The sequence below is a fragment of the Medicago truncatula genome, chromosome 2 (assembly GCF_003473485.1).
Source record: "Medicago truncatula cultivar Jemalong A17 chromosome 2, MtrunA17r5.0-ANR, whole genome shotgun sequence".
NCBI classification, from domain to species: domain Eukaryota; kingdom Viridiplantae; phylum Streptophyta; class Magnoliopsida; order Fabales; family Fabaceae; genus Medicago; species Medicago truncatula.
In genome coordinates, this window is record NC_053043.1 from 49329949 (window position 1) to 49355132 (window position 25184).

Below are 25184 nucleotides of genomic sequence, written 5' to 3' on the forward strand. Positions count from 1 at the left end.
CTTTTCAGATACATTTGGGATACGAGAGATAGGCGGTGGAAAACTGATATGTGCGCGCTATCTGATGTTTCTATTATATTTGGTATATCTGTAATTGACTAAAGTAATGATGATTTCTATTTAGGATATATCATATATGTAATTGACTAATTGTCGCTTTCTTTATTATCAATATTACTTACATTTCTATTTCTATTGTTGCCGCGTCTATTTTGTGTCTCTTTGTTTGTTTGAGAATGATGCTATTGTTGATTGTTGTGCGAAGGCAATTTAACTGTTGTGCCTTATCGTTTTTCTATGTCTTTTTGGTTTAGGTTTTGCTCCAATTTTTTTCTTTTGAGTTTTAGTCCATATTTTGTATTTTGAGTTTCAATATGTAGTTTAAATTTAATTTTTTTTATTGAAATATTCCAACCATATCGTATCTTAAATTTTAAAATTTTCCCATATCAACGTATCAGTGTTGTATTGTATCCATATTGTTTCATATATTTGGGCTTCATAGTCGCTAAGTTTGATTTAATATCGGATTCTCCTTTGTATAAGATTCTTAGAATAGTTTAGTTCCATCAAATGTGGCGTTCTTTGTTTGGAGATTTTTTAATGACCGTCTTCTAACGGTTGATAATATGATTCTTATAGCAATCAACAATATAATATATCCTTTGTGTATGGAATGATATATCATAAATGAAACATCTAAACATTTGTTTTTTATTGTCTTATGTCTTATAAGTTATGGTAGGATGTTTTGTCTTGACCAGACGGTAGTCATGCCTTGTCAAACAACAACTCCAGTCTTGTTATTCAATTTATAGATTTTGTTTCCTATAAAAAAATATGAAGAAGTGTCTTCATTTGATAATGATAACGATGACATGCTTATGAAATATTTGAAAGCATGATCAAGTTATTTTTATTAATCACAAGAAGTTAAGATTGAAGATGGACAAATTAGACTCACAAAATAAATATTTGATTCATAAAATTTTCATTATTTTATTATCTAAGAAAGAAAAAACTATGTAACAAACTACATCTCAAAAAAGAAAAGAAAAAATTACGTAAAAACTAAGTATATTGACTGACTAAGTAAAATTTTGCAGTTTTAGTCATATCTCCCTATTTTCAACTCCAAAAACGAATAGAAATGACAGTTTTAGTCCAACCACCTATGTTCAACCATGAAATAAACAAAGAATAAAACATGCGGGTACAAAGAATCTACTTTATTCAGCACACTAACTTAATTTCCGAGACATGTTAAATACCTGAAACATGTCTTAGAAATTAGGGTTTTTCTTGGTTTGTGTGCTGAACAAAGTAGATTCCTTGTACCCACATGATTTATTTCTTGTTTATTTCATGGTTGAGCATAGGTGGTTGGACTAAAATTGTCATTTCTGTGCATTTCTGGAGTTGGAAATAGAGAGATAGGACTAAAACTGCAAAAAATATATAGTTTAGGGACGATTTTGTTCGATTTAAAAGAGGTAGGACCAATTTCGTGAGTTGGTCAAAACGCAAGGACTAAAAGTGTAATTAAGCCTGAAATAAATTTTAACTTGAAACTTTGGTTCAACGTCGCATTTCTGCATTGAATAGTCATGTAATTGTGTGTTTAATCAAATCTCCAATTTAGAGCTTTGATACTTTGGTGGTGACACTTATTGTAACGCAAGAAAGATCGAGAAAACGCATGCTCAATCATGTCTATAACCCTTAAGTTAGTTCTAAGGAAATACTCAACTGTCATTGTATTATGTCATCTTTAACATTTGAATGACATTGTTATTGGAATTGATAAACGTTGATAACAAAGCTAAAGATCTAACACAGAGCTATGGAATTATCATAATTGAAATTATATCTGTGACACCAATCCAATGTCCCAACCAACAACCTTGTGGTTGCAGCACTGGTATGGCTTTTTTTTAATCTTTTCTATAATTCGTCATGATATTTTCCATCTTCTGCTGGTACCTCCTGATTTAACTTGGCAAGATACCTAGTCGCTAATGAGATGTGAAGTGCAGCGCCATAAGGAAATACATCTTCGTTGACTTTGAAATAGGGTGAGTGCCATGACCTAAGACGTTCAACAGAGACATCTTCCGTGCCTTGATGACCGTTAGATTCAGATCAAATAGTTCACAAAATATGCGAATGGAAGCTGTATTGATTAAGATTTAGGAAACAATTCTCTATATAAAGCCTTTATTAGACAGCAAATCTTTACTTACTTTGTTTCTGAGATAGGCAAAAAAACACTTGCATTCAACTATCTCTGTTTTTGTTGAATTCTCCAGATTTTCTAATGGGATTCAAACACTATTCAGATAATAACTATGACAGGTTTATACCAAATAGATCAGCCATGTATTTCGGTTATGCTCAATATATGCTAACAACGAAGAATGCTACATTGGGAAAACAGAATGATTCATCGTCAGCATGGAGTGAACTCTACCAGAAAATACTCTTGGAAGCCGCCAACCTCCCAACGCGAATATTGGCTTTCCGCAACAAACCCTCAAACCCTAAAAATACTCTTTCTCCTCCTCCTCCTCCTCCTCAATCCAATCCCTCAAAATCTAGACACATTCCTCATGTAACTCTTTTTTATATGCTCAATAATATTTTTAGTTTAAATAAGTATTTAGTCTCCGGTAAAATAAACACCTTTTGCTTTAAGTCCCTATAAAAATATTTTTTTTGTTTTACGGTCGCTACAAAATTTGTTCGTGTTGAAATCGGTCCATGTCGTAGTTGTAATATTTATTTTGTCCATTCTACATACAATAAGGACTAATTTTATTTTATTTTTTTTGCAAGTCTTAAATCAAAACATGATCAAACATAAAACATGGTAAATTTGTAAGGACGAAAAGTAAAACAAATATTTTTAGAGACTTAAACAAAAAGTTGTGTATTTGAAGTACTACATACAAATTTTTTATTTTAATTTCAATTTTGCATGTTTTTTGATGTGTTTGTGAAAATGATTTTGCAGAGTTGTGAGATAACTTTGAATGCCACAGATATCTTGGAATGTTTCCCCTTGAATTTATTAGATTGGGGTAGAACTGGTGTCCTTTCCATAGCACTCAATGATATTGTTGTTCTTTGTAGTGATTCCGATGGTTTCTATGATTCTGTTGCTCTCCCTACAACGCTGGAAGATGGTCCTATCACAAGTGTTAGCTGGCAGCCAGATGGACACATTTTAGCCATTGGTTTGATGAATTCCATTGTCCAGCTCTGGGATACATCTACTATGACACGGGTAAACTGCTTGTGTTCTTTGTATTGTTTTTAAACTTGAAATTGTTCTCTATTCTCATGTTTGTGTGGTTTTATTTTGGTCACTGCTGCAGATTAGTACATGGAGTGTCGGACACAGATTTGCAGTGAGTTCATTGGCTTGGAACAACAGTCATATTCTAACAACAGGAGCATTGGATGGTAAAATAGTGAACAACGATGTTAGAGTCAGAACTCACATAGTTTCAACTTACAGTGGACACACACAAGTGTGCGGGCTCAAGTGGTCTCTCGATGGCCAATAATTGGCTAGTGGGGGAGGCGATAATGTCGTTCATATATGGGATAGGTCTGCTGCTTCTTCAAATTCACGGCCCACACGTTGGCTTCACAAGTTTGAGGAACACACAGCTCCTGTCAAGGCGTTGGCTTGGTGTCCGTTTCAGTGTAATTTATTAGCTTCAGGTGAAGGTGATCAATGTATTAAGATGTGGAACACCCACACGGGTGCACGATTGAACTCTGTTGACACGGGATCAGAAGTTGGCGCTTTGCTCTGTAACGAAAATGAGTGTGAGCTTCTTAGCTCACATGGTTTCCCTCAGAACCAACTCACTCTTTGGAAGTATCCTTCAATGTTGAAGAAGGCCGACCTTAATGGTCACACCTCAAAGGTGCTGCACATGACAGAGTCCAGATGGGTGTAAAGTGGCATCTGCAGCTAACGACGGGACTGTGAAAATTTGGAATATCTTTGGAAACCCAGCAGCAGCAGCACCAAAGACAAACAATCAGCCCTTTGCTAATTTCAACCATAGCAGTATTCGTTGAAGATGAAGCCTTGTGTGTGTAACTGATATCTAAATGGTAGTCTTGCCCTTAGGTTTAAGTCCCGCCCTTAGTTTTGTATTAAATATATGATGTATTTATGAGCACTGGCATGTAAAGATTGCAAACATTGTATCATACAAAAAAGTTGATAAGATGTATTATTATTAGTTTGTGTTACAAATCTAAATTTTATGTTCTTACCCATATTCCTTTCATTTTTGGTTATTAAGATAGAATGAAATCGATGACATTTTGTTTTGTTGTGAAGGAAATCTGCCTACACATTGGTTGGTTCTTATGATGGCATTCTGCCCACAAGGTGTTTCTAGAGTTGTCTTACTCATCAAGCTATGAACTAAGCTTATTTTTGTGGTTATAATCCATGATAGCATATAAACTAAGCTTAAACAATTTAAATGCAAAGACATCACCGCACACAAAACATTAGTAATTCAACCATAATCGATTACTGTAGGATTAATGCATACCCTCTGGTATAGTAAGACATTCTATTGCTCAAAGTCAAAGTATACGGGTAGAAGATCAAAACTACTGCTCAATAGAGTACTAGAATGCTTGGCTTGAACAACTAACTTGATGCGTAAACAATTCATCTCGAGCCTTCCTTAAGACGTTATGTGTTTTAGTGTTTAGAATTAAGTATCACTATCATGTTTTTATCAAAACAAGAATGCATCCTAATTTTAATTTGATGTTATTGGCTAATTGGTTTAGTCAACAAGAGTGTTTGTCAACCTTTTTCTGTTAACAGTGAGCAGTTTGTTAGTTGGTTGTTAAGGTTTTAAGTAGTTGCTGATGCATAGCCTTCAATTCATTATTCCAGAAACTATTGTAATTATCTAGTGTTCATTGTGAGGATATTCTGTAACTAAGTTGAGAGAGATTGTACTCACCAAAGACATATTGATCATCGATAATTGTGGCTGTTGTGGATGTAGATTTGAGTACATTGCTCTAATTTGAACGCCATTTAGTGCAAAATACAGACGTATACGAATTTTAAATGTGGTTAAAAGTAGTTATATTTACATGGCTCTATAGATTTAAATTATATGCGACTTATATTTACAGTGCATATTAGACCGCTTTTGAATATATAATAACATACAAAAATTCTTTCACCCATGCAACGCGCGAATCTCATTCTAGTTTTAATAAAATTACTACCTCGCTATAGAGCTTTCACCACTAATTCTATCAAAGGAGACAGAATATAATGTACCAGGAAAACTCTCGTAAGTGTATCTAGAGTCAGACGGATAAGTGATCTTGTTTTCCAAACATTGTTTCAGTTCCATAACTACATGCCTCATGGTTGGTCTATTGATGGAAGATTGTGCTACACAAGCCATTGCAGTATCCAAAGTTTTAGTTGCATAGTTAGTATCAAAGTATCTTTTACCTCTCTTTCCAGCTGCATGTCACCAACCAATTGAACAATATGGATTTTGTTTTCGGTTTTGGTTATGGCAGGTTGTCCTGTAATTATCTCCAGCAAAACTACTCCAAAACTGAATACATCACTTTTTTCTCTCAACCTGCTTAATCTATTGTACCTGCAAACTTAATCTATATACAAACCGAAAGTGAAAAAGAGAAACATATCTTTAAGGACGGAGTAGTATTAACTTGCTCAGGGTCGAGGTATCCTGGCGTGCCAGCAATAACTATGGAGAGATGAGTTTCACCTTCATTAGGAAAGATCTTGGACAATCCAAAATCAGCTAATTTACCTTGTAATTTATCATTTAGTAAGATGTTTTTAGACTTAACATCTCTATGAACAATTGGCGGATTGCAACCATGATGCAGATACTCCAATCCTAAATTTGAAAGTTCAAAGTAAGTTAAGTTAGTTGCCTAAAGTATAACTCTTTATGAGATATATTTTGATTGATGAAAATCATGAAACAAATGGGAAAAAGGATTCATACTCACCTACTGTAGTATCCACTGCAATTTGAAGTCTTTGATTCCAATTCAATATATTTTCGTTTTTATCTGCATTCATTCATAAAACAATCTTAACCAAGAAATTCATAACCAGGAAAACAGACATATGTATCTTGGAATTTGGTTTAGAATAACAGAGAAGTATTGTTTTCCTATTCATACAAGTAAAAAAAATCTTTGACTTAATTTACCTGGTTTATATTTTTTTGACTATTTAGAAGTTTTATGCAGATGAGAGATGTTCACAAAAATTAGGAGTTACTTGAATAAATATAACATAACTGTCACTAGAATTATAACATGTTAGAGAGAAATAAAATTAATGGACTGATATGTGATCATAAACACTACCTGATAAATGGTTGGCTAAGTCTCCATTAGCCATATACTCATAATAGATGAGAGCCATGTTGGTACCATCATCACAGTAACCTATAAGACTGGTCAAGTATTTATGATGAACTGTAGCAAAAAATTTGGCCTATGAATCACAAAGAAAAACCATATTTAGTTAACATTAAATTCATTAACTATACACACGCACACAGATTAGGATTCACATTAACTAAAATTGGCAAGTGAATTAATGATACAACCTCTGCTTGAAATTGCAGAAATCCTTGAGCAGATAAGGAAGATAGCATTTTGACAGTGTATTATGATCAATCCAGCCATGGTAGACTGTTCCAGATGCTCCTTTCCCTATAACCTTCTCAAAGTTTCTGGTAATTCTTAATACTTCTTCATAGGTGAATTCTTGTTTCTTCGACTCTAGTTCCTGCTTTATTCTTGAATTAGCACCCAGCTTGATCACCTTATGGGAAACTGGGAAGAAGCAAACACAGTTTTTATTCTTGAATTAGTATTATATGTGTTTGAGTCTAATTCTGACACAGAGAGTGTCAGTCAACCAATCATTAATCTTCACATTCATGTGAAATTGTCATATTTAAGATGGTATATAATTAGTTTGACAGTGTAAGAGATTTTTAAATTTACATCGCATACCAATTAAATCCTATATTTTTATACATGTTGTTTAGCTCCCAATAAGGCCGATAAGAAAACAAAACGTACCATGGTGCCTCTTGTTGTAAATGCGAAAAGAAATCGCTGCTACTGCTAATATCAGGAAAGCTCCACCAATTGATGTTACCAATGGAACTACAACCTTATTCCCATTCCTTTTGTTGCATGAACCTGAGGAGCAAAGATCTTGATTTCCACCAAAACTTGCATTTACAGTAACAAATAACCGTGTTATTTATTTGATATTGTCTGATACCTTACATTTTTGTAATATAATTATGATATAAATCACTTGCTCATGACATGGCAAATGAAAGCAGAATAAATATTACTAAATGTGAAACTTGAACTTCTTCAAAAAAGAAACTTGAAATCGAACGCACTTGAATTGGAGTGTACTATTCTCTGAACGCACAAGGAGTTGTATTGGAATTGCTCCTGATAACTGATTTCCTTCAAGGTTTCTTCCATAAACAAATACAAGATTACCCTTTATACATGCTTGCATAAAAATATGTAAAAAAAACATACAATACAACAAAGTTCTATCCAGATGTTTAGATCTATGAAGCACGAACTCTAACACAGACACTTGAGACGACACAGACATGTTAACACTGATAATTTAAAAAATATGACACCAACACCGAACACACACACAGAGATTGTGTGGCATCTAAATTGAGCAAGTTGTTTTATTAAAAATAAAAAAAACAAATCTTAAACAAAATATTATAGTTTTTCATCTTCATTCATCCATCTACTATACCGATAAGCTAAAAATGATGTAATCAAATTTAATGTCTTTAAGCCCTTCATTGATCAGCACAACTTTGACACATCTTTGACTCCGGTGGATGTGTTTGAGAAGTGTCCAACTCCAAAGAGTGTCTTAGGTGGGTCAAATCAAAGAAAAATAGTTTTTTTTCGGGGCACTTGTCTGAGATGTCAGACACATGCCGTACGGGTGTCAGACACCGATGCGTGTTGCACACGCCTAATCTCAGAGCTTCCCTTGGCGTGCTACAGAGGTTCAGGTTTATACTATAAGGTTCACATTGGCATTCTTACCATGATATTGTTTTAAACAACTCAAGCAAATTTAAAATTCAAGACCACCTAGGAAAACCTAGGACTTTGAAAGCTTTGCCGCTCTATAGAATTTGAAGAAAGTTGACTTACAGAACTCTCAAGAAGCGCGGCTGAGATAGGAAATCAGGCACAGCTCCAGTCAAATTGTTATTTGACAAATCCCTAAAATTGGAACAAAATGTTTTTACTCAACTTTAAGAGTATGCTTCATTTTTGGGATCAACTTATTAGCTTGCTATTTGTTTTTTGTGTACATAATAGATTCAAGAACTTACAAATATTCTATTGACTTCAGATTGGATATCCCAGAAGCTATAGTTCCAATTAAACCGCTGGAAGTTAAGTTCCTAAAGCATGATTATGAAATCATTAGTATCATTTAAGACCAGGCTATACTAAAGGATTATCATCACCGTATGCATTTTATTTCATGCCACATAACTTACAAGTATATATTGTAAGGAATCCATTTTTGTGTTTTAAATTGTGATCAACAGCTACTATTGTGACTGCAGTGTTAAGGTTTCAAAAATTTCTGCAACTATAGCAGCTCAATTGCACGTAAGCCGGATTCATTCGCAATTTTTTACAATCACAATTCACAAGGATCACAATGTTTGTAGTTTCTGCAATTCAATGGCATTCTTGGTTTGAAGACCACACACCTTTTTAACTTTATTATCTGTTTTTATTTTCTCTACACAAGTAAGTAATTGAAAATAATAAAATAAAGCAAAAGCAAGATAATATTTTTGCAATTTAGAATGAAAACTGAAAATGCAGATAGAATATTTTGTCTCAAACCATAAAAACCTCGGTCAAAACTTAAAACCTTCAAGTGTCATACATGTTACCTCCTTAGATTCCAAATTTATTTCAAATGCAGTACATCAACAAAGCATAATAACACTAACAATGCACTTTTAAGTTTTAACGCACAATTTAAAAACCATATAACTGTTTTTCATGTTCCTTGAGGATCTTAGCAGCACCAAGAAGCATAGCAACATGAGCATCATGGCCACATGCATGCATCTTTCCAGGCACTTTACTCTTATGCTCCCACTCCACCAATTCCTAAGGTTAACCAAAAAAAATCATCAATGAAATATAGATGAAACAGTATCCTAATAAAAAATCCAAGATAATATATGGTTGAAAACCAAAACACTCAGAAAAAATGTAGACCTGCATGAGAAGAGCATCCATGTCAGCTCTAAGAGCGACAAAAGGAGGAAGACCAGTTCCTATGTAACCAATAACACCTGTCACTGCAACTGGATGTTTATATTGAACACCTAATTCATCCAATTCTGTTCTTATAAGCTTACTGGTCTCAAATTCCTCATAACCAAGTTCAGGATTCTCATGAATCTTCCTCCTTATATCAACCATCCAATCAAAAACTTGAGGTTCCTTGGCTAATTCCAGGAAATTGGGGATTGCGTTTGAACTGGAGGAAGAATCTGAGAAGATTGGTGTAGCAGATAAAAAGGAAATGAACATGATGATGAACAACTTAACACATTTGAAGAAATCCATGAATGCTTTCAAAGTGTTGGAGGAATGAAAAAGAAGCTAAACTAAATTTTGGAACAACAAATACTCACAAATCGCTAGATGTTATACATCCAGTGGGACAATACTAGGTAGCAGTAGTACTGTTGGAATATTTTTTGGTAAATTAATAGTAGTATTATTTTATAGTAATAATAATTTAGAACAAAAATAAATGCAAGCTTGAATTGACTTTTTTTCTTGGAGGATGTTTGAATTGACTTTTGAGAGACAACCATGTGGTCAATAGATATTTATCATACAATAATGCTAGTTATAGCGAAAATCTTTTTCAAGAAGGATCACGAACAATTGTTTTTGTAACATAAGACCACTGCCATTATTATGTATTCCGTGAATCCAGAATTAGAATAAATCAATCTGTTTTGCCATGGCACTCCTATTTAACGCTAACACAACGCCTTGTGGAAATTTCGGGAAAAAAGAATTCGCTGCATATAGCAGCTCTCTTTATCATATTCAACTTACTTTACATAATGATGTTCTAAATACATGCATCTATGACATTCATCTTATCATCGGTATCATGTTCTTCTTTTTGACAATTATTCGGTATTATGTTCTACTCAGTATTAATCTTATTATGTTTTATAACATGAGTGACTTATAGCTAAAGATTCACCACACAAAGATCACTGCATTTAAAGATTCTAACACAAAGGGCTAAGGAATTATAATTTATTACTATAATTTAAATGACAATTCATCTACAACAGATGTGTCCAACCCACAACCTCGTGGCATCAATTATATGGCTGTTTCTAAATAATATTTGCTTATAATTCATCATGAATTTTCCCCTTTACTACTGGTACCTCCTGATGAAGCTTGACAAGATATCTAGAAGCTAACGAGGCGTGAAGCGCAGCACCATAAGGAAGTGCATCTTCGTTGACTTTGAAATAGGGTGAGTGTCCCGACGGAAGACGTTCAACTGAGACATCCTCCATTCCGAGGAGGAAGATGTATCCAGGAATAGCCTCTTGATAGAATGCAAAGTCTTCTGATCCCACCGTCGGCTGCTGGTCTTTAATTTTATCAACACCAAGTAACCTCCCAGCTACACTTTCAAAATAGTCATGCAAGCCACCATTGTTTACCGTTGGAGGGATGAAAGGCGTCTCTTCTTCAAGGAAATTGACTGTTGCATTGCATCTATGCACAGCAGCTTGTCCAGTGATAACCTGCATAACCGAAATTTCCTTAGAGCCTAGCAGGATCTCAGTGATAACTAAAACAAGATAGATATAATTTTTATCCTGACAATTTGTATATCAACAAATAAGAATAAGACACACTATTTATGATGTGGAAAAAATAGAGCTCATTATGAACTTATTCTTTGTAAGTCGTAACAGACCTGCTCAATACGGTGTCTCAGATGCGTGAAGCTTTCTCTCGAAAAAGCTCGGAAGGTGCCACCAATTGTGACGGAGTCTGGAATAACATTGAATGCACCACCTCCTTGAAACTTTCCTACAGTCACAACCTATGAGTATATTATTTATGTTAGAAAGGCATTTAGACCTCAGGTTTTCATCATATTCAAAAATCATTGTAAACAAATAATGTGACGGTATGGTCCCCTACAATGTTTTCCTCAAACAGCCGCAATACTCTTTGGCAATGACAGAATCAAACAATGGTGCAAACAATCATGAGTTGTAAGCTTTTACCTGGGAGTCTACGGGATCAACCTCGCGAGAAACGATTTGTTGTAAGCTAACAACTACATTGGAAGCAGCCAAAATGGGGTCGATAGCATGGTGAGGAATGGCTCCATGACCCCCCATGCCGCTTATTACTGCTTCAAAGAAACCACATCCTGCAGCCATAGGACCAGACCTCGATGCCACTTCACCTAAAGGTAAGTTACTTAGGACATGCAATCCAAATATGGCAGAGACATTTTCTAAGGCTCCAGTGTCTAAAATTTGCTTAGCCCCAGCACCTCCTTCTTCTGCTGGTTGAAAAACAAGAACAACAGTTCCCTATACAAAATAAGGAATGATATCATGGATCCATAAAAGGATGAAAAACAATAGAACAAGATAACTCGGAAAGAAATAAAAATAAGATATGCAGGAGTCACTTTTTTCAGTTTTTTTTCCAAGTCTTCTTGATTGTGTTTGTTACAATTACAACAATAATTGATGCATTGAGTTATGCTTCAAAGGCTTAAGTTAAGTGGTATGCCATATGACAGAATAACTTTTACATAAAAAATTGGCATAATGAGCACTTAAAATTTGGCATTAGTGTGCCAATATGCAAATGTAAAAAAATAGAATTCATGTTTGATTTTGGCATGATTGAATTAAAAACACAAAAATATCTTAAACAGTTGAAGTGCATAACCGTCAGAGAGGAGTGTTGTGTTTTAAAGGATAAGAGTCCCTACAGTAGGGGTACACAGTTAACACATTGTTGAGCGTTGGATCAAGATCGGACCGAATTTCAGGCTCGGTAATTTGGATTAAAAAAAAAGAGAACAAAATCCACATATTTTGTGAACTATTTGATCTGAATCTAACGGTCATCAAGGCACGGACTAACGCTCACCAATTCACTATGGCAACCCAATTTCACATCAGCTTGAGAGATTCAGAATTTTCTAGAACACAATTCACAAGGATCATAATGTTTGTAGTTTCAGCACTTTAATGATGCTTGGTTTGAATACATAACACTAATTTTTCAATTGAAAATAAAGTAAAAAAAGATAACATTTTTGCAATTGAAAATAAAAACTGAAAAATGCTTATAGAAAACTTTTTACTCAAACCAAAGAGTACATTAAACAAAGCATAAAAATAATTGCAGAGCATGAAGAAATCTCATACATTGAAGAGAATGAACATAAAAAAATGAAAAATAAAAAAATAAAAAGAAGCGAAAAACCATACTTGTAACTCTTTTTCGTGCTGCTTGAGGATCTTTGCAGCACCAAGAAGCATAGCAACATGAGCATCATGACCACATGCATGCATCTTTCCAGGTACTTTGCTTTTATGCTCCCATTCCAACAATTCCTAATGTTAAAAAAATCAATAAAATATAGATTAAATATTATCCTCGTAGAAATAGAAATACAACACAAACCAAAAAATTGCAACAAAAAAGAAAAAACTTAATTGCAATTTTGGTCTCACCATTTTCCGGATTTAGTCCTTCTATTTTAAAATATGTCAGTTTTGGTCTCTCCGTCTTATTTTTCAACTAAAAAATTGGTGACGTGATATATTTAAATTATGTGATAGTGGTATATGATCTGATGATTGAGAAATATAAACCTCGATAAAATTGTTAGAAAATTCTCTTGAAAACTTCATTTAAAACATGTGATATAGAAAACCAAGATAAAATCCACAACTGAAAACTAAAACACTCAAGGAAAAAAAAAATGCAGACCTGCATGAGAAGAGCATCCATGTCAGCTCTAAGAGCAACAAAAGGAGGAAGACCAGTTCCTATGTAACCAATAACACCTGTAACTGCAACTGGATGTTTATATTGAACACCCAACTCATCCAATTTTGTTCTTATAAGCTTACTAGTCTCAAATTCTTGATAACTCAGTTCAGGATTCTCATGAATTTTTCTCCTTATAGAAACCATCCAGTCAAAAACTTTAGGCTCTTTAGCTAAATCTAGAAAGTTTGGGATTGATAAGTGGTCATTTGAAGTGGTGGAGGAGGAGGAATCTGAGAAGATTGATGTTGCAGATAAAAAGAAAATGAAAATGATGATGAACATGTTGAAACATTTGAAGAAATCCATGAATACATGCATTCAAAGTGTTGAACTGAGAAATGGAAAAGAAAGAAAAGAAGTTAAATCTAATGGAACAACACATGTTCATTGCTACTAGATTGTTACTATATATGCAGTGGACAGTAGCAAGTGGTAGTAGCCTGGTAGGATTGGTGGAATATCATATCATATATACGGAAAACGATAGAAATTTTAGTTTTTTTTAGAAGTTTAGATATTGTTTTTTAGTAGATCAATGCATAAAATTCACATAGTAGGTGAATAGGTGGGGTTATATAATTAATGTGTATGTATTTTTTATTTTTTTTAAGGATTAATGTGTACGTTACTTTGCGTATAAATATATAAAAAATTAAATGTTTCTAAAAAATGTTAAATGTTTTTGTAATAAAACAAATTATTTGTAAATAAAGACAGAGGCTCTAGGGAGTACCGTCCATTGATTTCACATATAAGGGAGTGGTATTGAAAGAAAGAAAAAAAAAAAAAAAAACTAGATAACAGGTTACATTTATTTATGAAAATGTTAACGAGTGTTCTATTTAACCAGAGGTTTTAGGGAGTACTATTTAAACATTTTAAATATTAAGTCTTTTTTTTATAAAAAATTGTATATTTAATGAATTAAAAATTATAATAATTAACTTTTTAAAGGAATAATTGCTAAATTTTAGATCCTTAAAAAGTGTCACATGGGAACTCATTAACAAAATTCTTTGTTGATTTCGGGACCAGATTTGTATGTTCTATAATTATCATTTAACTAATATTTTCATTTAAATAATCTCAAAAAAAAGGTAAAAGAAAATTTGTTATCATGATATTTGTATCAAGTTTCAACCAGAGCTTACCAATAATTAATCTTTGTAGGAGAATGTGGGACATATAGTGAATTATTCAATTTCAATCGAATGTTTCCATACACATGAGTCATGAACCTAATCTCTAACCACTTAGTAAAGGAGTCATAAGTCTTTTACCACTTAGACAAATTGTGGTCCCATAATACGATTACTGACGCGCACTTTCTTCTTGTTTTTGAATTTAAACTTAATTTTACAAATAAATATTTTATTAACAATATTTGTATAAATCAAGTATTTGATCAGTTTTGTTTTAAATCAAGAATGTATAATAAACTCTAATTTTGAAAACGGTGAATGTAAACAAACTAACTTAACATTAATTAAATGTCTACATAAACATTTTTAACTGAGTTTGATAAAAGAAGAATCATATAATATATATATATATATATATATATATATATATTACATAAATAATTAATTTGTAACAAAAATAATTAAGAATTAACTTATTATAAACATCTAATTTAGAGCATTTGAAATGGTATTTGGTATTTGTCTCAAACATAATTTTCACAATCAAATTTATTGTTGTAGGGCCGTACAATCAAGTTTATTGTTTCATGTGTATATACAAACATACTATAAATTGATTTTACCTTCTTTCAAAAAAAAAAAAATTGATTTTACCATAAAGACACACTAAAATAAAAATAGCAATTTGTGACATGATAAACATGTGCATTTGATCCCGTCAAAAAAAAAAAAACATGTGCATTTGAAAGTGCGGCTGGTTGTGTTATGTCAAATCAAAATGTCCGAGTCGCAACCCATTACCAGCATGTGAGTATTTCCTTTTCTCCACGTTTGACTTATCATATAGAATACACTTAAAAAATATTGGTCGGTTTTTTTGAAGGAAAAAAGTATTGGTCGGTTGTTTTTCACTATTGTGTTAGGAAATAATTTAAATTGAGCAATTTGGTTTTTATCAAAAAATAACTTATTCCCTACTTTTTTTTTTTTGGTTACAACTTATTCCCTACTTTAATTTGAATTGGTTTTTATCGAAAAATAAGTTATTCCCTACTTTAATTTGGATTGGTTAGAAAGCCTTTTTTGCACAGAGTACTGTTTATAGGATTTTTCTTTATAAATTATATACTACTCTTTATTGAAGGTTTTTCATACCGTCACTTTTAATTAACAAATTGATAATCATTTTGTCCATGTGAATTTAATTTAATTGCTATGAATAATACATTATAATATAGAAATGATGAAGTTCAAATACTAGACACTCCACTTATTTATCTTCAGGAGATAAATTTTCAACAACTAGAGTGTACTTCACAAACAAAAAATGGATGATCATTTTATAAATTAAAGAGTTCATACGTACTTTAATAAAAATGATTTTTCTAACATGTACAATGTTGCACAGTTTAAGAGTCATTTAAACACATTTTTTCTCTCTCTAATAACTATTTCAACCCATTTTTATGTTTATTAATTACCTCTTCTCTTGAAAATGGATGATGGAGACGCAATAGTATGTTATTTTCTTCCCAAAAGAAATAAGAATTGTGTTGAAAGAAAATGAGAAGATTAGGAATTAATCATTTACTATTCTTTCATAAATCAAAATGAAAACTTGTAGTGGTGGTTCAATCCTGTGTTGCTTTAAACATGAAAGTTCACCATGTTCAAAGAGTAACATTGCAATCCAATTGGAATCGACACTGCAGCCTTTCATCGACGGCATAGGTTTTGTAAGGACTAGAAAGTTAGACAGGACTTCGGTTTACAGTTCAATCGGTCGAACCGGCCGGCCCGATCCGCTTTGTAGTCTCTTCAATTAAGATAATGATAGCATAGTTGAGAGAGAAAAGATATACACTATGAACTTATACGCTACTTAAAATAGCGTAACAAATTTGTACAAAAGAAAATATTGTAACAAAAAACATTAGTAGTAAATAAATATTCAAATTAGGTAAAAAAAATTGTTACTAAACGACTCTATTTTGATGATTCAAGTTTATCGTTATCCGTTATAAGTTTGTGATGAGGTCTTGTCAAATAGACTCAAAATATAGGTAAAATTAGGATATAAAAAAGTTGATCATGTAGAGAACCATCAATGATGAAAAATCTCATCAGCCAAATAAAACGTCAACGGTCTCTTTTTTTTTTTTTACTCTATTCGTTTCTTGAGTGTCCTAGGAATCTTGAATCATACATTCAAAAAACTTAAAAACGCGTTAAAAGTAACCTCCAACGTTGTCCCATTTTTAGGATTTAGTAATCTGAAGCTGACATGGAGGGTGGGAAAAGAAACACTTTGTATTAGTTTAGGAATTTAAAAGACAAACTTTATGTTAAAAAAATCTTTGTGGGTTTTATAAGATTTTGCAGGATTTTATTAACTTTTAAGATTTTGAAAGACTATTAAGATTTAAAAATTGGATATTTTCAGGGATTTATATCATGAAATTTTAAAGGATTTGAAATGACCTTATGAATTTATAACATTTCAAAGACTATGAATTTGAAGGAATCATTGAAGATGTATGAGACCACAGAGGAACTCCCATACCGCACAGAAGCAAATCTCCACCGATCAGGATCGTTGATGTGATCTCTAATGAACTCCCGCATTCGTCGTTCAGTTTTACCGTTCATGGAGACAATTACAAACGACTCCCCTATATAAAGGTGGCTACGTGCCACGACGGGGACAAGTTACACATTTTTTTTACCACTTTGACTAATTCTTCTACCAAGATCTCTATAATATTTATTTAACCTCACTGTAATTTTCGTGGAGAACTACCTCTGTCGTGAACTAAAGTAGCTCTGCTGGATCAAAAAATCATTTGTATACTTTAAGTTGATTAAATATACCTCGATCCAGTATACACCAAATTATTGGCGCTAGATGGAGGGGAATCTCCACACATCCATCACTCTAATTATTTTTCTCATGCTCGGAACTTGTGACACAATCTTAAATGTTTTCTCTTGACCATTGCACCATGGACATGTTTTGTGAATTAATTACTTCTAATAATTTATATATAATAAACACATTTTAAAATAAAATGAAAATATCATCACATATATTTTTATAAACATTTTTTACTTGATTACAACCGTTTAAGTGTAATAAAAAAAAATAATTTTTGTCAGTTGAAAGTTATTTGATTCGATCAACACACATAATTTTTATTTATAGATCGATTTATATGACCGAGATTATTGATTCAATCTGATTCAGTCATGCAATTCAACCAATGATTCAATAGATCAAGTCGTGACTTAGTACCTTTAATAAGTTGATCACCAATCCAGTTTTTTTTTTTTTGTTGGTCGAGAAAGCCCACCGTTATTTTAATGCTATTTATTTTTCTATTTATTTATTTTTATTTAGTGAAATGCCATTTCTTGTCGAAAAAAACCCTAATAACCCCAATTTTGGTTTTTTAGGTTTACATGTTCAAAGTCGTTGGAAACCTGAGCCTTTGATCATCACTGATCACAATTGATTATAGGTATGTTATTCTTCAACGATCGATGCTTTCAATTTCATCACATCGTTTATGTTTTATCGATTTCTTTGTTTTTCCAACAAACCCTAAATTCATGTAATTCACACGATCATGAATTTGTATGCACCGTTTATGTTAATTTATTTATAGTTTCAATTATTTTTATATTTTGCATTGAACAATTCGTTAACCCTAATTCTTGAAGTTGTCGATTTTTTGATTTTCTAGTTGAATTCATAACATGTGAAATGATTCTGATGATAACTAGTTACTGCTTTCACATTATTTGAGTTACTGAGAAATAGATTAATGTATAATCTTAATCGTAACGAATATGCTCTGTTTTTCTGATATATAATCATGTTTTGGATTATGTTTTGATTACTTGTTACGATTATTATATTAATCTGAATGTCCCTCAATCATATTGTTTAATCTGTTTATGTTTGGTTTGTAAAGTTTGAAGCTTGTGGGGATTAAGTAGCAGCATTTGTTTTCCGGTGTGTCGAGTATTGGCAGATATCTGCCCTTTCAAATGGTCTCTAGTGTTGAACCTCAACACGTGTCTCTGGGAAAGAAAAGGAAACTTAAGATCAAAGATAACACTAACTCCGTTGTGGAGGGTACGGGAAAGAAAAGGAAACTTAAGATGAAAGATAACACTAACTCCGTTGTAGAGGGTGATGGGCCAAAAGAAATTCAAATGGCAGAGGATGCGGGGCAAATGGTACAGAGTGTTGAATCGGTGGATCGTATCTCAGAGTTGCCTAATCATGTCATCCATCACATTCTTTCCTTCCTTCGAAATGTGAAGGATGCAATTCGAACCAGAAGTCTTTCCAAGAGATGGAGAACGATGTGGTTTTCGTTTGCGGCGTTGATGTTTTATGAACAAAAGTTTGTTGCAGGAATTGGACCTGAAGATGGAAGCAATAAGGAAAATTTGTTTAGGCAACATGTAGCTGACTCTCTGCATACATACCTTGCAAACAATGCACAGATACATAAATTTTTGCTGCATATGACATCCTTTGACTTAACGGATGCTCCACTTGTGGATAGCTGGCTAACTTCTGCCGTCTCACAGGACATTAAAGAAATAGATCTCCAGGTTGGCTTCAAGGATAGCAAGCTCTACACTCTACCAGAAGTTGTCCTGTCATCCGAAACTTTAACCGGACTAAGGTTAAGTGGTTGCATACTGCAAAGTTTCAGTAATATAATGCTGCCTCGACTGCAGAAACTTTATCTACGGAAAATTCACCTTAGTGAGCTAATTCTTCTAAGTCTGATCTCACGCTGCCCTTCAATTGAGGATTTAAGACTTATACAGTGCTCAGGTTTGAAATTCTTGTGTATTTTGCATCCTAGTCTCAGTAGGGTTGACATCCACAACTGCAATCAACTGAAGAAGGTTGATATCATTGCTCCTAATCTTGACACATTTTGGTTCTGTGGCAAGAAATCAACACCTTGCAAAGTAGGTTTACAGGGATGCAACGACTCTCTGAAAAATTTAACAATAGAGCATCCACTAGTGAGCCGTGACTTTTGTAAAAATCAGTTCAGTAGATTTTCCTTACTTGAAAAATTGGATCTATGTATTTTTGATAAGACGAAATCTTTTACAATTTTTAACCGAAGTCTTCAGAGAATTGCTTTAAAAGGAGGCAAGAAATTGACTTATGCTCAAATACATGCTCCTAAACTTGTTTCATTTGAGTTGAAGGGTGAAAATATGTCGTACTTTGACTTTACTGCCCCTTTGCGCCTCACAGATGCTAAAATTTCCCTTGCATCTATAACTGAAAGTAAAGATGTTGAAGTTTTAGACGGTAACAAACTGTGGTTTAAGATGGTACCGTTTATAGAGAGGTTCGGTCCTGAAGGATATAAATTGATTATGCATTCCAATAAGGTAATGTTCTTCCAGTTTTTTACATTATGGCATACTTGGTCTGCATCCTTGATGAATTTCCATTACAATAACAATCTCGTTTGTTTTTCTTACTTGGCTGCTTATTCCAGCATATTATTATTCATGAAGATTGGAGCAGCATATTATACCCACCTTTGCGTGACCTGACCTTTGAGATTATCAAATCATCAGCATGTGTGGAGGATATTTTATATGGAATATTGCGGACAACGCACCCAGAATCTGTATCTATAATTTCTTCCTATGACAGTAAATTTCATGAGGTATGGGCGTATGGCAGCTCTTTATTTTTTTTTATTTCTTCAATGCATAAGATACATCCATATTGATTTTTAAATATTTGTTATCCATGATTAAGCAAGACTTTATGCTCATTGAAAGCCTACTTGAAACTGTTTTTGGTATTAACTTTTTAAATTACGTGATTGCAGTCTGTGTATGAAATGATTAAGATCAAAGATGAGGATCCAGTTTGCTGTAGCTATAACACTTCAACAAATAAATGCTGGCGGCATTTCTTGAAGGGTGTTAAGTTTGAGAGCTGGAAAGAAATGCTTGATGTCATGGGTGCCTCTGAAGATGAAAGTGCTAATAGATTGTATCTTTGGTTGCAATCGTCATATACTCCGACATCGCGGCATCAAATGACTAATCTTAGATTATCCTGGAATTCTCATGAACCTGATGTGGAGACATGAAATCCTTATTTAGTCATTGATTGAAGAAGATTGTTTCAAGGAAGCCGTGCTCTGGAATTTCTCCATCGACATTATACCTATGTTCGTCTGCTTGTATCTATCTCCGTTGTTTCCTTCTTTTTGCTGTTACATCAAAATGAAGTTTTAGTGATCAGTGCTATCTTGGAACATTTTTATATATTTTGAGCATGACTCTCCGTCTCTTTTGGATACCTTTATATGTTTTGACCTTGATGTTTATAGTGTTTCTTTCGCCAGATATATATTCTTAATTATTTGATATATCAAGTATTAATTAATGTCCTTAACAAAAAGTATTAATTAATGTATTCTCCTAAAAAAAAGTTATTAATGTATTATATTGAGAAATCTGTCATGCCATTACTGGGCACTGGCGGGTGGCCGGCTACAGCTCCTATCCCTTTAAATTATTAAATTATAATTTATAACTATAAAATGAAAATTAGTGAATTGATATTTGTAGTTGTTATTCCATATATGAAAACTCACTGGGCTTTATTAAAGCAAAAGTGATATCATTCAAAACTACTCGAATTAGATATTGCTACCAATTTGGTTCCAGTATATTAAGCTCAGGGTGGGTCTCCCACTGTGGCGTCTTCCGCTGTGGGCGACTGAAAAATAATTTTCGATTAATATGTCTTTACCTATGTAATTTGGACGAGTTCCGGTTTACCCCTATAAAAAAAAGTTTAGATTACAACCCTGTAAAATAAGATTCTTTGATTTTAGCCCCTGACCCATGTAACTGTGCAGAATTGCTGACGTGGCGAACTGGGTGGCATGCTGACTATGCATATCTGATTATGTGTCGTGCTGACTGTATAATTAATTTTTTTTTAAAATTTTAAAATTTGAAAAGGTAAAAAAAAAATTCAGGATTTTTTTTTTCGAAAAATATTTTCCAAAATTTTTTAATATATATTGTTCGAATTCCAAAATTTATAATTTACGAAAATATATATTTCAAAATATTTTAATTTTCCATAAATTTTTAAAATTAATTTCGAAAATTTTGAAATACATATTTTAAAATTTTTATTTCGCAAAAAAAATTCAAATTATTTTCGAAAATTTGGAAATATATATTTTTCGAAAAAGAAGTTTTTTAAATTTTCTCAAAAAAAAAAAAAATCTGGAAAATATTTTTATTTTTTAAAATCTAGATACAAATTTAGGAAAATTAAGATTTTATTCCAAAATTATTTTTACTATGTGTTACAGATTTGAGAATATTTTTTAGGCTAAAATATGCATTTTATCCCTGCAAATATAGGCCATTTGAAATTTCATCCCTGAACTTACTAATCCTCCCAAACCTTCCCTGCAAATATTAATCATTTGAGTTTTGGTCCTAAACACATTTAATTACCGACGTGGCACATGATTAGTGAGGTGGTGATGACCTGGCAGAATCTAATTGGGAAAGGACATGTATGAGTCAGCAAGTGACACATGAAATGACCACTTTGCCCTTAATGAAACTAGACGCAGGCAAAATGACTATTATACTCCTTCCTTCTTCCTTTTCTTCCATTACCACCACCCACATCCATCACCACCAAATCTGAACCACCAACTTGCGACACAGTGTTCGGCGCCACCGTCGAACTCGAATCCATCGCTAAAACTCTAAACCATGGAATCTCCTGTTCATAATTTCTCATTATTTCAATCTCCAACAATTTATTCAAGAATCTCTTGTTGATTCAAAATCGACAACCCAGAAAAACAACAAGGAAATAACAAACCAGATAAAAAAAACACGATTGAAGATTTGATTCGTTTAGCTCACAACCTTTGCGACGAGAAAGTCGTCGTTGTTAAACTTTTCCACCGCCGCAGAGCAAAACAAAGGGGAACCATGGTGTAGATTCATCACCATGTCATTCTCCTCATCGCTTCTCTTATGCTCTACCAACATAGCTAAGATGCAAATTTTCGTATTTAAACTGAAATATGGGTTTGACGAAATCGGAGATGGGTTTTGAGTATTCTGAAATCGAATGTGAATTTTTCTCAGGTCTGCAACTTCATGGATAAGCCATGGAGATTTCAGAGTTATAAAACCCTCAATTGGAGAAGAAGATAGGTCGAAGAAGATATGGGTTGTGGTTCTAATGAGAAGAAGAGAGATATGGTATCTGGGTTTCTGACTGTTAAAAAATCCCTCCGTTCCTCAATTCGTTCCATTCCTTTCCCATCCGCTTCCTGCATAATCCCAACAGGGTTAAAAAAACCTGTTTCTGAAGAGAGAAGACGGCAGGGATGGGGAAGATAGAAGACAGGGTTAAAAACGTAATTTCTCACATGTTTTGGTTCAATATGGGCAAAGTGATAATTTCCTATGGAAAAATCCAAGTTGCAAGGTCATCTCCTAGTCATGATGTGACACGTCATCACCACCTCGCTAATCATGTGCCACGTCGGTAATTAAATGTGTTTAGGACCAAAACTCAAGTGATTAATATTTGCAGGGAAGGTTTGGGAGGATTAGTAAGTTCAGGGATAAAATTTCAAATGGCCTATATTTGCAGGGACAAAATGCATATTTTAGCCTATTTTTTAATATTTAAAAATTGAGGATAAAAAAAATCTGATTTTTTTTAAATATTTAAATTTATTCTTATCTATTTGTTATGTGTTATTTATTTTGAAAATTGAAGACATTATTAAAAATAAACAATCAGTCCAAAAGATCTGAAAGGAGTTGTTTTCATATATATTTCCCAAAATTTATATGTAATTTTTTTTTTTTTTGCTAAACTTACTGTATTTTTAAACTTTTGAAAAAAAAATTAAAAAAATTCGAAAAAAATTAATATAAGCTAATTTTTGAATGTTTTGGTAATTTTTATTTTTTTTTTTGAAAAAAATCCAAATTTTTTCGTGTTTTTAAAAAAATTTGATTTTTTTTCTTATTTTAAAATTTTTGAAAATTAATTTTCAGGTTTTTAAAAAAAAAATTATAATAATTACACAGTGGCGTGCCACGTTAGTGTCTATTACACATGTATCAGGTTTTAAAAAAAGGCATCTACGGTCTTCTCTTTACATGCCCAAACCATCTAAGCCTATTTTCTACCAACTTTTCTACTATAGGTGCTACCCCCACTTTCAGGTTTTAAAAAAAATTAAAATTAAAATAATTACATAGTGGCGTGCCACGTCAGCGTCTGGATGGAGACAAAGGTGTTTTGTGGAGAATCTTCATATTATAGGGATGTTTTGTGGAGAATCTTCATATTATAAGGTTGTAATCTAAACTTTTTTTTTTTACAGGGGTAAAGACATATTAACCGAATAATTTTTAATGGTTGAATGTTAAAGTTCTATAATTCTTATGGTACACCAACAACACCAAATACTTTTTTCATCTAAAATTAAAACACTGAATATTTTTTTTATTCCAGTCGCACTTTTCTTAATTCTCTCTCTTCTAGATTTGGAACAACTTTTTAATACCAAATAACTCAAATTCGCAAGCACCATGGTTTTCAAACAAGGCTTCTCAAAAAGTAAAACCGATGATATAGTATAGATGGGTGTTTGATGAACTTGCAGCCTTTTCACTCATCCACTGTGGACGATATGTTTCACTCGTCCATCCTAGAAGGCACCTTAACATCATTCTACATTACAAATAATAGTTCTGTTTTTCATTACAAACCATGCTTGCTTCTTCGATCTCTTGGATACACTCATACACATCTTTGCTTGTCAATAGCCCTTATAGTAAAGAAACCTTATTGTTTTCCATTTCTAATTGAAAATTACGGTTTTGTTTATGAAGTGTATTAGAATTTGAAAAAGTTAGGATTTTACAGTTGTTGTTTCAAAACCAAATAATGGAGGGAATGAAAAAAAAAAAAAAAAACCTTTTAAATTGAGGTGTGAAAGAGGAAGTTCCTATACCGAGTACAAGAAGTTGTCGAAGCGTAAATTCTTAGCATTCGCGAAATGTGATTGTCCGTTTCAATTGAGAAGTAATTTGTTGAGTGGTGGTGTATGAAGCCTTAGAGTTGGGGACGAAGAACACAATCACGAGATGACTCAATTCTTTCAAGGTCATAGATATGCGTCTAAAATCGGGAGAAAAGAGGCTTGTTTGTGAGATGACAAACTCAATGGTCCTTCCGAGAAATATTCAGACGACCTTGAAGAATATAAATGATCGAAGTGCAACTACCATAAAACTTTTATATAATACTCATCACATGTATTAATAATCTATCCGGGAAAAGTGATAAGAAGGTTGAAAATGTTGTCAAAGGTGAAAATGATAGTCTTAAGAGTGTCATATGATACCATAGACATCGCCAACTATTAGTTCAAATGTTTATGATTAGGGAACAAAAATCATTATCTCACACACACAGATACACACTTATTGATTTTTTTTATACAATTATCTATGTTTTTATTGGTCAAGTCCTACATTTTATGAATGTATGCTAAATCCGGGTAGACATACCTCTATTTATATAATTTGAACGAATGAGGACGAAATTGAAAATATGAATGGCGTGCGAGAATAGGAAAAGAAAATCTCTTATAATTATGTAAATTTGGGCCATCTGAGAATCGCTCATATAGGCCACAATTGAAGAAAATTGCTCCTCTTTTA

At 32.9% G+C, this 25184-nt stretch overlaps 3 protein-coding genes and 1 pseudogene across 4 annotated transcripts; 2 read left to right on the plus strand and 2 right to left on the minus strand.

Moving 5' to 3' along the window:
• The first annotated feature begins 2975 nt into the window (after positions 1-2975).
• Positions 2976-4259, plus strand: LOC11436347 (cell division cycle 20.1, cofactor of APC complex-like; annotated as a pseudogene).
• A 923-nt stretch (positions 4260-5182) lies between these two features.
• LOC112416102 (probable LRR receptor-like serine/threonine-protein kinase At1g05700) lies at positions 5183-9530 on the minus strand. 2 transcript variants are annotated; one of them, XM_039830893.1, is made up of 11 exons: positions 9379-9530; positions 9145-9267; positions 8466-8540; positions 8281-8352; positions 7482-7562; positions 7147-7301; positions 6666-6894; positions 6541-6550; positions 6421-6500; positions 6055-6117; positions 5183-5939 (listed from the first exon to the last, which is right to left on the minus strand). In XM_039830893.1, exons 1-9 carry the CDS (start codon positions 9393-9395, stop codon positions 6492-6494), a joined length of 771 nt encoding a protein of 256 aa, XP_039686827.1. In that variant the 5' UTR covers positions 9396-9530; the 3' UTR covers positions 5183-5939; positions 6055-6117; positions 6421-6491. The 2 variants fall into 2 exon arrangements, with proteins under 2 accessions (XP_039686827.1, XP_024631465.2); XM_024775697.2 differs by having other exon boundaries at positions 6421-6550.
• A 902-nt stretch (positions 9531-10432) lies between these two features.
• LOC11427153 (IAA-amino acid hydrolase ILR1-like 4) lies at positions 10433-13701 on the minus strand. Its single transcript, XM_003597601.4, has 5 exons — positions 13180-13701; positions 12675-12800; positions 11445-11759; positions 11129-11257; positions 10433-10952 (listed from the first exon to the last, which is right to left on the minus strand). Exons 1-5 carry the CDS (start codon positions 13558-13560, stop codon positions 10545-10547), a joined length of 1359 nt encoding a protein of 452 aa, XP_003597649.2. The 5' UTR covers positions 13561-13701; the 3' UTR covers positions 10433-10544.
• A 4048-nt stretch (positions 13702-17749) lies between these two features.
• On the plus strand, positions 17750-20818 carry LOC11423279 (putative FBD-associated F-box protein At5g56560). The gene is made up of 4 exons (XM_003597602.4): positions 17750-17902; positions 18359-19817; positions 19928-20101; positions 20270-20818. Exons 2-4 carry the CDS (start codon positions 18435-18437, stop codon positions 20534-20536), a joined length of 1824 nt encoding a protein of 607 aa, XP_003597650.1. The 5' UTR covers positions 17750-17902; positions 18359-18434; the 3' UTR covers positions 20537-20818.
• Positions 20819-25184: the final 4366 nt, after the last annotated feature.

Bases quoted from the DNA above. Each gene is read 5' to 3' on its own strand.
- LOC112416102 (XM_024775697.2), bottom strand. The intron at 8,353-8,465 runs GTAAGTTCTTGA...TTCCAATTTTAG, and splicing joins CTGAAGTCAATAGAATATTT to GGATTTGTCAAATAACAATT. The intron at 6,895-7,146 runs GTACGTTTTGTT...GCTTCTTCCCAG, and splicing joins TTACAACAAGAGGCACCATG to TTTCCCATAAGGTGATCAAG.
- LOC11423279 (XM_003597602.4), top strand. From the start codon at position 18,435: ATGGTCTCTAGTGTTGAACCTCAACACGTGTCTCTGGGAAAGAAAAGG. The intron at 19,818-19,927 runs GTAATGTTCTTC...TGCTTATTCCAG, and splicing joins TGATTATGCATTCCAATAAG to CATATTATTATTCATGAAGA. The intron at 20,102-20,269 runs GTATGGGCGTAT...ACGTGATTGCAG, and splicing joins ATGACAGTAAATTTCATGAG to TCTGTGTATGAAATGATTAA.
- LOC11427153 (XM_003597601.4), bottom strand. From the start codon at position 13,560: ATGCATGTATTCATGGATTTCTTCAAATGTTTCAACATGTTCATCATC. The intron at 11,258-11,444 runs GTAAAAGCTTAC...ATATACTCATAG, and splicing joins TTGATCCCGTAGACTCCCAG to GTTGTGACTGTAGGAAAGTT. The intron at 10,953-11,128 runs GTCTGTTACGAC...TCGGTTATGCAG, and splicing joins TGAGACACCGTATTGAGCAG to GTTATCACTGGACAAGCTGC.